Genomic DNA, 13,292 nt, shown 5'->3' with positions numbered 1-13,292 from the left:
CCAACTTACCCCAGATTAAAACGATGTACCGAAGTGGAATGAAATACAAAATGATGGTGGCCACTGCCAGTATCAAACAGGCCAGGAAAGAAAGGAACGGGACCGTCCAGTTGAATGTGCTGTAGACAAACCACATAAATGTCATTTTCTCTGATCCTCAAGAACAGCTACGTATTCATTTTGCCATGTTTATTTCTTAGTTAGACGAATGAAAACGGTCTATTGGAAAAGTTTCTTTAAAAACCCGGAGATAAAAGTCTGCCACACTGATTGGGCACTGGAAAAACATTCTTGAGGAGAAAGCCACAAGGCCAATTGCCACGCCACTTGTCAGAATCTTGGTGACTTTGCCTTCCTGGAACCAATAGTTCCTAAGAGAAGACTTTGGCTCTCGAAAGTGATTAAAACCTGCGAGATTGTCACAATGACTGTGCATGGAGATCGTCAAAACGAAAGGTTAGTTAGGTCATTTTCGAAGTCAATATTTCTCTCTCAATTGATAGATGGTTGCCAGCAAACATTTAGAAAAGGGAGGATATTATTCCAGCGCTTCAGTGCTTTTGTGTTTTCCAATAACTTATATGTAGAATTTCCAGACTGACTTACTCCAGAAGGCTTCAGAGCCCTGAAGTAGGCTGGGAGCATTTGACTACAAACCATGACACCGCCAACCCATAGAAATGTAGGTGATGTTACCACATATTATTTTCACCAGACCCCTGGCTCCTTTCATTGTATCTACTGCCTATTTTGACTTGTGCGGAAACGAAGCCACAGCATGGCTGCTGACAAGTGGTGTAGGTCCACACTCAGGAAACCAACACAGGTCACCAAAGTGGAGCACACTGAACTTAACCACTAGGCCACAGGGCTGCCCCCTGTCATTAATATTTTTAACCTTTGCCTATGGAAAGATACAATATTATATATGTGTGTATTTAATTTCTCACGTCTTTAAATTATAAGCAAATTTGAATACATTTTAATATACTTGCTGGTCATTTTAATTTGTGTCTTAGTGCTTTCCCACTTATTTCCTCACCAGGGGCCACTATTTAGAAAAGTGCTTAAGAAAACTGATTTGTAATCAAACTGCCATGGGTTTAAGTTCAGGCTCTGTCTCGAAGAAGCTGAGTGACTACAAGAAAGTGATTTAATCAATGTGAGCGAGAATTTCCTCTCTATAAAATGGGAAGAATAATAATAAGAACTTGCATTTAAAGTAATTAGTTCTGTTTCTGGAACACTGTCAAAACTCAAAAAATGTAAAGAAGCTACTACTAAAGTGTCTTTTTTCCCTCGGGCTGTTTGGTTGGCTTTTTCCTCAAATAAAATATCTCCTTGGATGCTAAAGAAATCAGTCCTTTGTGATATCCGTTACAAACATTTTTCCAGTTTGTTGCTTTCTTGACTTTTTAAAAATCTAGTTCATAATTTTTTAAATATAAAAATGATATATTTTACAGGACCACATTTATCAATGTTTCTCCATGTCCATTTCTAGATTTGGTAGTACTTATAAAAGATTCCCCCCAGGCCCATGACTTGGCATCACAAATTTGAATAATCAGCCATTTCCTCACTCTTTTATCATACTGTTTTCTATGCTATTTTAAATTTCTACATATATGGAGGTCCATTCCTGACTTCTCTCTTCTGGAGAACCTCTACTAGAACAGTTTAGTGGGCAACTCCACGTCATTTGTGGAAATGTTATATGGTCTCCACAATTGTCCCAGATACGCCACGGCAAGAAAGTTAACCCACAGATACTCCTTACACAAGGACACAGGGACGGGACATGAATGTCTGCTGCACCATGGTTGGCAGCAGGTAGAAAATGAAACAGCTTCAGTATCATTAATAGGACAGTATCTAGATAAAGGAAATATCTGAAAATATCTAAATAAAGGGGAAAATCTAAGTGGAAATACTCTGCAAAATAATACAGCTTTAAAAAACAATGCGGATATAAAAGGGAAACCCACAAAAATACCTCTGCCCGCAAGACAGAGGCTCAGAGCCAGATACAGTGAAAAACTAAACTACAGAAATTAATGTGTGTATGTGTATATAATTATTACTAAATTTACACATGGACAAACACCACACATATAGCCTTCCATTTTGAGAAAACCTCTGAAGGACGTACTCTAAACTGTTAATGGTGGCTCAGTATGATGCGAGAAGCAGAAAGAAAAGGGGAACTAACAGAATAAAGGAAGGCTTTCTGTTTGAGCACTTTTATAATGGATGTATAATACATTTATAATAAAAATAAAAGCAAAATAAGATATAATAAAATCAATAAATTAAAACTTAAGTAAGTCAAAACAAATACCATACTTTGTGCCTTATTTTTTTGTTTTCCTAAGGCAGAGACATAGCGAGTGGCAGATTCTTAATACAAACCCACAGCTGGGTAAAAGAAAATCTACCTGTATTTTTTTCACTCTAGCATAATAATTATTAAATAATAATTCAATAATATTCAATAGAATACCTTACAATTTAAAAATAATTCTTGTTCCTTCCCACTTTTATTAGATTCAGTAATTTACTCAACTTCTCTGTGCTTTAGGTTCCCCATCTGTGAAATGGGAATAATAATTGTATCTACATTATAGAGGTGCTAAGGGGATTCAATGAGTTAAAACATATAAAGCCTTTAAAACAAATCTCTGGCACATGGTAATTATTCAGTAAGTGTTAGCTGGCCTCATTTTGCTGTTATTGCACAAAAGTGACATAAATATAAAAAGAAAGCTAATTATACAATTAGCATTTTAAAGATAATAAAAGTTATGAAAAATGCTTGGAATTACTTTTCGTATAAAATATACATTATGATTCCTTTTCTAGCAATACCACCTGCCTTTAAAAAAATTTAAATACTAGATAAACAATTTTTAAACATTCTTTAAAAAAAAAAGGCAGAGGGCCTGCCCAGTGGCACAGCAGTTAAGTTCGCATGTTCTGCTTCAGTGGCCCAGGGTTCACCAGTTCGGATCCCAGGTGCAGACCTATGCACCACTTGTCAAGCCATGTTGTGGCAGGCACCCCACATATAAAGTAGAGGAAGGTGGGCATGGATGTTAGCTCAGGGCCAGTCTTCCTCAGCAAAAAGAGGAGGACTGGCAGCAGATGTTAGCTCAGGGCTAATCTTCCTTAAAAAAAAAAAAAAGGGGGGGAGAGAGAAAGCCACCACTAGGCTGACATGAAAGTAAGAAAATACAAGAGTGTCAAATAAAATGTATTGCAAGAACTATGGGGGTTACTAAGCTCCGAAGTGAATTTTCACTCATAATTTCTGCCAAATACTGAAATTTCAAACCTCTGTCTCTTACCTGCAGGAGAGGTAGAAAAGAAAGCCTAAGGCCTCCCAGGGGAAGATTCTAATAGGAGAGCAGTGCATAAAACTCACACACTCAGAGGAAGGGTGAATTGAGAGAGAGAGAAACAGGGAGAGAGAAAGAAAAAAAGGAAAGAAGGACGAATCCACGGTACTTAAGCAGATGCAAAGAACTCTGCCTGTCATGGTCCTGGTGCCTGGTAGGGAGGTTATGCTACCAGTGTAGTTTGAAAAGCCTCAGCAAAAAATTTAATTTAATAAAAAAAGAGATCCCAGGTCCATAGTACCCTGAGGTGACTCAGGCAGGCATCCTCTTTAGGGAGATGCATTATCAACTCAGATATCTGAGCACGCGCCACGAAAAGCTCAAAGGACTATGAGTTCACAGTTAAAAGTGCAAAGCACAAAAGGACACACAGCATCTTGAGTAAGAGCCAGAAGTAACAGCAAAATCTGAAACAAAAGACTTCAGATACTGAAAACAAACACAATACATTAAACAATAATGTTTAATATGTTAAAAGTCATCAAATAGAAGCTTGAAAATATGATCAAGAAAAAGGTCGTGAAAATGACCAAGAAAATTTGAAAACAAAGCAAGTAGAAGTTTCAAAAATAAAAACTCCATTGACTGAATAGATAAGTAGGTCACTTCCTACTGATTATAGATTCAGTTCACCAAGAAAATATAACAGTTTTAACATCTAGAGAATATGACCTTCAGAATATAGAAAGTAAAAACTGACCAAACTACAAGGAGAAATAGACAAATCCACAGTGATAGGAAGGTATAAACACACATCTCTAAGTAATTGATAGAAGAAGCCCACCAAAACCAAAAATTCATATGAATGTGAAAGATTTACACACATCAACAAACTAAACCAATGAATATATATAGAACAATACACTCAATAACCTTCTTTTCAAGATTACATGGAAAATTTATAAAAGTAGGCCATTGGCTAGGTCATTATATTCTGACCATAAAGCAATTAAGTTAGAAACAAGGCTCAAAGAGATAACTAGAAAATCTCCATATATTTGAAAATTAAGCAATATACTTTTTGGCCGAGGAAAAAATCAAAACAGAAATTAGAAAACAGTTTTTACTAAATTTGAATGATAATGAAAATATCAATGCCAAAATGTTTGGCATATAGCTAATGCTGTGCTTAAAGGAAATTGCAGAGCTTTAAATGCTTATGTTAGGAAAGTAGAAAGATTGAAAATAAATGATCTGGTTTATCTATCTTAAAGAGTTTAGAAAAAGAATAGTAAATTAACCTCAGAGAAAGCAGAAGGAAGAAAGTAAAAAAGATAACAGTAATTAATGAAAAAGAAAGCAAGCAACAGAGAAGATTAACAGAGGCAAATGCTGGTTCTTTCTAAAGACAAATATAATTGATACATCCCTCTCAAGAAGAAGGGAAAACCCAATTAATACCAAGCATAAAAAAAGTGGGCAATGCCTCAGACTCTATTGACATTAAAAACAGTAAGAGAATTTTATAAACAAGTTTATATCAAAAAGTAGAAAATTTAAATGAAATAGACAAACTCCTAGAAAACGACAACTTACAGAAACAGAGATGAGAAGAACTAGCATGGCTGAATAGAACTGCATATTATAGAAACTGAATATTTAATTTAAACATTCTCCCACAGAAAACCCAGGCAGGTCTAGTGGCTTCACCAGCAAATTCTATCCGATCTTAAAGGAAGTGATGACAGCAGGCTTACACAAACTCTTCCAGAGGATGATCAAGAGAGAGTGTGAGTCTAGAATAACCTTCTCTCCATATGAAATTTTCAAGAACAGAAAATTGTAAAACAAAGCTCACATATCATAGCTGCAAAAATCTTAAGCAAAAAAACCAGTAAATTAAATCCAGCAACGTATAAAGGGATTGTATAACATGGCAATTTGGATTATTCCAGAAATGGAAACTTGGCTTAACCCTTGAAAATCAATCACAATAATACATCACACTAGCAAAACTAAAGGAGAAAAAAGTGTATGATCATCTCAATGAATGCAGAAAGAAAGTTCGATAAAACTCAACTCCCATTCATGATACAAACCCTTAGCAAACTAGCAATAAAAGGGATCTTTCTTAATCTAATAAAGCATCTTTACAAAAACCTATAGCAAACATCATTATTAAGGGCAAAATGCTGGAAGTCTTCCGTCTGAGATCATGAATGAAAAAAGAACGTTCGCCAACACCAGTTCTGTTCAACATCGTACTGGAGCCACTGGCCAGTAAAGTAAGGCAAGAAAACAAAGTAAAATGTATAAACACTGAAAAATAAGGAAGAAAATATTATTCCTAAATGATATGTTTATGAAATAGAAAACTCAGAATAATCACCTTCAGATAAAAGTTGAACTAACTAACTTGACCAAGGTTAATAGATACAAAGTCAACGTTGGAAAATGCATCTCACTTCTATAACCCAGTAAGAAACAGATAGAAAATAAAATGTGAATAAAAGATAATATTTAAAATAGCATGAAACAAACCAAGTACTTAGGAATATAACTCACAAAAATGTGTCAAAGTTCTATACATAAAACTCCAAAATAATATTGAGGTAAATTAAATGGAGGAATATATTACATTCACATATTAGAAAACTTAAATTTTATCAAGATGTCAGTTCTTTCCCAGTTAAAGCAATCCTTATAAAGATCTCAACAGTTCTTTGTGTGTGTGGAAGTGTGTGACATGTCACGTGTATTTATGTGTTGGATTCTAGAAATGGAGATGTGTACCCTGTTGCAAATACCTTGTCAGATTTGCTCTCTCAATAGCCAAGTCAGTTAACTCATGAATTTTTCTCTCAGCAACCCATAATTTTAGTAGGAAAATAGTTAAATGTTTGAAAAAGAGAGCAGGGCATTAACTATGCTTTTTTTTAATTTAAGACACAGTGGAAAAAAGTCAAGGCAATTTACCGAAAATAATATTCCTAATAGTTAATATATATATTTTTTGGATGAGGAAGATTATCCCTGAGCTAACATCTATTGTTAATCTTCCCCTATTTTGTATGTGAGACACTGCCACAGCATGGCTTCACAAGCAGTGTGTAGGTTTGTGCCCAGGATGCAAACCTGAGAACTCCCGAAGTGGAATGTGCAAACTTAACCACTATGCCCCTGGGCTGGCCCCAATAGTTAGTATTTTTAAGTGATTATTACATGCCATCCACTGGTCTAAACTCTTTTACAGCACTGATTCATTTAGTTCTTCCAAAAACGTTACAAAGTAGGAATTATTACTATTCCCATTCTACAGATGAGGACTCTGAGTTAGAAAACTTAAATAATTGGCCCCAAATCATTCATTCCCAGTATAAGTGGCAGAAGTGGGATCTGAATTCAGGAAGTTGACTCCAGAGCCCACACTCAAAGCTTCTACAGCAGGCACTTTAGAAAATGTAAGAAGGTATATTTTACTCATTTAATCCATTCGCTACTCCTACTTATAAGACTGATCATTTAATTCGAGGATACTACATAGTAATACCTCTAACACTCAAAAACTTACTAGACCCTCTCCCCATTTATCATGGAAGATCTTGTAGTATCTGGTCTTCCACACAACACCCAAGGTTGAGGAACCCTGCTAAATCGAAGATTTCCATCTTGAAGTGAAAAAATTTATCAAACATTTTCATAGACTTCCTCAGTTTTCCTGAGTTGGAACCTCCCTAGATCCTAGGAAGGGAATCCCTAATTTGGGCAGGAACGAGACAAATGAGCCAAGGCTTTCAATTAATGAAAAAAATTCAATGAATCCCTTCATTCTTTCAACCATTTGGGTTCAATCACATCTCCTAAGAATACCATTTTCAAAATTTGAAAATGCTAAACACAAAAGATGGCGCCCACATCTGGTAACGTGGGTGCACCTCAGGTCTCTAGTTTCTCCCCCACCAGGCTGCCACCTGTTGACCTTTGTGTCAATGGAATCGTTATTTTCCTTCTTTCCTAGGCTTGGACAAACGAAGTGCTCTGACTCTTCCATCCATGGAAACAGAAACAACTGGTTGCCTAATCTTGTAGATTCTTCTTTCGTAATGTACCCCACAGGATGCTTTCTTTCACATGTGCACTGTTTTCACACTAGCTTGTGAACTCTCTCCTCACACCTGGCTTCTGGCCCTCTCCTTGATCTTTCCGCCTTCACTCTTTGTCTCTTCCAATATGTCACTCTCAGATTAAACACAAGATGCATCAATTTATCATTCCCCATGTCCTCACTGTGTTTCAAACTGCACTTAACCTGCTTTCTCATCTTCATTGCTTAGTATTTCTCAACTTCACTGCTTAGCCAGAAAGTTCTATTTCTGACAAAGGTGCCTTCTCCACCTTACTTTTCAGGGATGACTATACTGTCCTAGGTCTACCTTAATCTCATTATCTCTTCCATGGAGATTTCCTTAACCACGCAAGGACACAAGTGTTGGAGCCACTCCATAGGATAGGATATATAATATGCATCTCTCTTCTGACCCAGCCTGCCTGCTGCCTGGGATGATATAAATGCTACATGTTGAGTAAAGGTTTTAGCCTGATTTTTATGTACATTTGAAATTTGTATAATATTCGAGAAGGTCATTAGAGAAGGTAGAGAAGAGTAGAAAAAAGAAAATAGTTTAGTTCATGTAAATGCAATACCGTTGGGGTCCTCCTGGTCAGTAACTGGGAAGCCTTCCTCTGAGAGTTTTATGTAAGCCTATTTATTTGCTAGTTGCCAAAAGCTGGGTAGCAGTTTTCCTGGTCCTTAAGCACTGAATTACAATGGAATTCCAACAGAGTTACACATGACATCCTACTTGAATGGCCAGCAGGAACTGTAAGGTCACTGTAATAATGAATGGCCAGAGAATTAATAGGAGTTGAGCCTTATGAGCCTTCCTGTGTTGCAGCTGGGCAGAACAGTACTCTGTTCATGGCTGAAAATATGTCTCAGACATGGCCACCACAGCTGCGCTGGGCACAGCCGCCCCTCAAAAGCACTGTAGGGTTGGGGGCCTGTTTAAACCACTCTGCCCTCTTCTCTCACAAGACACATTTCCTTTACCATTATCAACTGCACAACGGCCACATTTATCTATTAGCAATGATCACGCACGGAGACAGTTTTACTGAAAGACACAGCCTTCCTTCCTCGGTCTTGCCCCCATACCACATCCTCTTCTCCTCCTTGCTGCTGTACATCCCTCACTTAATTCTTTTCATTGACTTGTTCCATCCACTCAAGGCCCTGCATGACCTGCCTCATGTCCAGGTGCTGCTGCCACCATCCCCTATAGCACAGACAATCTAATCCCCTACACCTCCCTGTATCTGGCACAGTCTTGGGCTTTGAGCCTTGGCACAAGGGCCCCCACCTACTGACCACCCCCATTTATCAATTCTATGCCCATCTATCTCTTCCCATCCTCAGACAAGCTGCTAAGTTATTGCTTCTTCAGAACTGCCCTCTGTCTGTCTCTCTCCTACACCCCTTTCTGGACTGGACAGACTTCCCCCGACATCCCATCTTCCCTCTATCTAGAATCAACACTACTGAATTCTAATGGTCATATCACTGTTCTTCTATCTCATTGGAAAATAGGTCCCGAGAGGATAATGACATTACAGTGGAGTAGTGAGGAGGGCAGGTTCAATTCCAAGCTCCACGGCTGACTAGCTGTGTGACCTTGGGCTACCTATTTAATCACTCTGTGCTTCAATTTTCTCATCTGTAAAATGAGGATACTGACAATCCTTACTCTATAGGGCTGTTGGAATCATTTAATCCAATTCCTTTAAGTAACTCCTTAAAGAAGTTACTATGTGAAAAGCTTTACAGCAGTGTCTGGCTGGCACGTGACATCAGCGGATGTTGCTATTACTGTTATGGATGCAACTCTCATTTTTAGACCAAGTCAGTGCCTGAAACTCAATAACTGATCATTGAATGAGTGAAACATTATAAAACCCTCTTCATCACTTCAATATTTTCTACTGTCACTTATGTTTTTGTTAAATAATTTTGAGGGTAAATTCAGGAATCATTTGTCAATTTACATGAAATCCAGAGGAATAGAGCAGATAGGCATCAGTACATGTAAGCAAAAATCCTACTGCTCTTTTTATTAGGACATTGATAATGGGAATAACAATGTGTAAATCAGTAAAAACTCACCAAATTTGTTTAAAGATGGTTTTAAGCTATTTTTTAAACAAAACAAACATGTTCACTATTCCAATAATAAATGGGCATTCAAGGGCAATTTCATTTGAAAAGGAACTGAGAAAGATCAGTATCCAAAGAAAGTTCCATATTAACCATTTATATTTCCCAATGTTATCATTTATTTATTTTCCTGCATTTTAATAGACAAAACTTTCACTTGGCTTTTAGCACTAATTTTAATCTCTTCTTTACTTATGCAATTTCTAAACATTAGCTTCTTTACTTAAAGAAACTAGATTGACCAATAAGATAAGAAAAAAAATTAATCTTTGGAAAGACCAACATAGCTGATACAATTCTGTACTTAAAAGGGGAAAGAAATAAGTTTACAATTCAAAGGAAAAAAATTAAAAATGGCTGTGTTCACTGGCATCAAATGAAGACCAAGTTATTCAGAGTTCATGACATATAAAACAAAACAAACACGAATCATGAAGAGTCTTTGCCAACTGGGACTCCATGAGAGAATTCGGCCCTGAGGCAATATGGTAGGGAATAGCAAGCTATGGGTTGGATTTGAGTCAAATCTAGCCTCCCACCTGTTTTTGTAAATAAAGTTTCATTGGAACACCTATCATACCAATTCATTTACATATCAACTATGATTGCTTTCACTCTTAAACAACAGAGTTGAGTAGTTGTGACAGAGACCATATAGCCCACAAAGCTGAAAATATTTATTCTTTGGCCCTTTACAGAGGAAGTTTGTTGACCTCTGTTCTAAAGCATCCATGTATGTCATGAATTAACTTCACATCTTTGAATCTATGATGCTACTAGTTATATACCAGGCTTTGGAAGATTGAGAAAAAAATTCCCTCAAGGCATTTACTGTGTTCTGTGGTTCAGATGGAAAAGGCTCCTTTAGAGCGTATTTGCTTCCCTTTTTATTTCTGAATAGGACAATCTATTTTTTTAATGCAGTTTATCACCCAATCTAGGATACTTTTGAGAGTGAAAGGGAACACTGTTAATAAATTATGCTGGGACAATTGGTGTAAATTGGGCCACATGGTCACCCCAGTTCTGAGGTAACGCAACTGTGAGGTTGACAAGCCAAAGAACAAACCAACCAAAGGTAACAGGATTTGCCCAACAGTCTGCTTTTGTTTTTCGTTCTTGCATTTTCTGATCCCACCCTCCCTGCCCCCACACCCTCACTGTCCTTGAAGATGGCAGCTCTATTTCAAACACCACAACACAAATGTAGAACTTACTTTTTAATTCTTTCTCCAAAAGAAGCTATTTCTTCCAAGATGTTTTGAACAGTTGAAACAATATCCTGCACCATATAGATTCTTTCAATTAACCCCTTTTTCTCGGATTCCTAAGAAACATAAAAGCATGATTTAACTCAGTTACTTCATTTGTATTGTCTCAGCACACAAATTATTATAACCATGTTATAATAACATGGTTATTATCAACAGAGAGACTCCAAGAGATGAATTGCATTTTTCACAACTTAAATATTTACTGACGCCAACAAATCCCTGTTGACTCATTCAGATGCGACCACTCATAGTATGCAAGTCTCAGTTGCAAGTCTCAATCTCATGGGGTGATGAACCAAGAGCTTCATTTCCCTGTGGAGGCTGCTGCTTCTGTCAGAGAACTCTGGAATCCCTTCCATTGGTTGACCCTGGTTTCCTCTCTGCCTTCACAAGGTTATCTGCCGGCTCACCTTACCCCTCTGCTATCACAGTCCTTCAGAAATGCTTCCAGCAGGTTACAACATGGCCTGTTGGATATCCACATAATGTTTCCTAGTACTGTGGCTTCTTAATCAAACTCTGCTGCATTTTTAGTCAGGTTTTAAACCCAATGGGGGCCTGATGAACATTTCATTCATCCTTCAGCAATCACCTCAGAAATAAAGTAAAAAGCGGGAGATAGGCCACAATGTCACCACATAGTACAGTGCTGGGGACCGTATCCTAGATTACTCCCCAGGCAGATGCTCAACAATTGATTGATTTCTTTCCTTCATGGAATTAGAAGCAAATATAAGTCCATCTTCCTCAGGCTCCAATTCTTCATGTGAAATAGAATTCAGTTTTCTAAGAATATTGTCCTTACTTTGCTTATAGAAAACCTTAAATGTGTTCTACCATGTTAGGTAGCCAATGCTTATAAAAATCATTCAGAAATTACTTGAATGTTGGAGAAAATAAGGTTCCCTAAAGAGTGGCATTTTGACACTACTTCTTATAGTCTGATACCACATTCTAGTTCCCTTAAGAACTCTATTGCAAGTGGGATTTAGCTGGTGTCCTCTCAGTTCTTGCCTACCTGGGTCATTGTAGTCACTACATCTAACATATAAAACCTAAAACCTCAAATAACTAACAAAATCTTTTTTCTTCTAACTAGAATTTTACTTGGGTTCAAACAGTACTACATTATTGAGTTAAACCTTCTAAATTTAGCAGACCATTTCTATAATAAACTTCTGTGCAGCAAAAGATAAAAAAAAAAATTATTTCATCCTCATCTTGTATTCTCTGCTTCATCAAACTAGATCCACGAATGGAAGGAAGGAGAACGCACCAGCTCAGAGTGATTATTGGTAAAAGCATCAATATAGCAAAAATGTCAAAAAGCACAAACTTTCCTTCTTGCATCTGCTCTTGCTTATGAAGCTACTTGGCTGAAACAGACCAAAGAAAGGAGCAGAGGTTAGAATGGTCCACTGCCACCCGTCTTTAGTAAAGGGTGCGGGGATGCTCTGAATGACTTCTTACCATCTGGTTTGGACTCCTTTATCCAAGCATTCTGTACAGAAGGAGAAATCAGGCTCACTGTTTCCTCTTGCAACATCAAACTTTCAGGACATTTTTACTTTTTCACCCTAATTTTACATTGCTTATTTCCCTTACTCTCTTACTAATTCTTCAAGCAGTTTGAGTTAAAAATTAGATATGCTGCCAGAGCGACCCAATTCATGCACAACAATCCACCAACATCTATTAAGGGGCACAATGGTGAAAACCCATCTCTGTCTGCCACATGAGTATTCGTGTCTATAAAGGAACATTTGAAAGCACCGGGTATTTGACCCAAAGGGCAAAAGTGCTTCCTCTTTTCAGCAGCGTAGAGTTTAGGTCAAAACAATTTCTTGGAAAATGACTCAAATTTCCATGTGGCTCAACTTCATAAAAATTTCCTATTTCAGTTGACTGATTTTTTTTCCCCTATGAAACACTCAAACACTGAGGTTCTGATGGTGAGAAAGGAAGAGTTAGTACACCAAAATAATAAATGATTTTCATAGTAACCTTTTACTCTATAATGAATTTGATGTCTTAGATTGAAGATTCAATATTCAAAAACTAGGTGTAAGAACCCCACTGTATCTAGGGTAGCAAGATAATTTATTGACCATATTTGTACACTTTTAAGAGTAAAAGTAATCAGAATTACATAATTTTTGAAATATTTATCAAGTGACAACTGGTTTTATTATATTGGTGGATCTATAAAATTATTTCATTTTATGTTTATTTATTTTTTCATAATAAATGTTTCAAACTAAAAATTTATTTTACAACCATTTAAACAGAAGAAATTTGTTTACCTTGTCTGAATTTTTTAAATGAAATAGTAAGAATGATTATTTGTGCTATGTATTCAAATATTTACTTGGTTTCCCAGTTATACGTGCTTATAATCCCATGTCAGGA

At 36.9% G+C, this 13,292-nt stretch overlaps 1 protein-coding gene across 6 annotated transcripts in view; it reads right to left on the bottom strand.

The window, feature by feature from the left end:
- The window catches only part of MCTP2 (multiple C2 and transmembrane domain containing 2), a 222,974-nt gene that overhangs the window by 9,773 nt on the left and 199,909 nt on the right, over positions 1-13,292 (bottom strand). For all 6 annotated transcript variants that reach the window (XM_008535761.2, XM_070618934.1, XM_008535763.2 and 3 more), the window contains exons 20-21: positions 10,827-10,936; positions 10-119 (exon numbers count right to left, since the gene is read on the bottom strand). In XM_008535761.2, the coding sequence (XP_008533983.1) occupies positions 10-119; positions 10,827-10,936 (220 nt within the window). The remainder of the gene's footprint in view (positions 1-9; positions 120-10,826; positions 10,937-13,292) is intronic.

This window comes from Equus przewalskii, chromosome 1 (assembly GCF_037783145.1).
Source record: "Equus przewalskii isolate Varuska chromosome 1, EquPr2, whole genome shotgun sequence".
Lineage (NCBI taxonomy): Eukaryota > Metazoa > Chordata > Mammalia > Perissodactyla > Equidae > Equus > Equus przewalskii.
The sequence above is the reverse complement of the archived record's forward strand: the minus strand, read 5'-3'. Positions and strand labels throughout refer to the sequence as shown.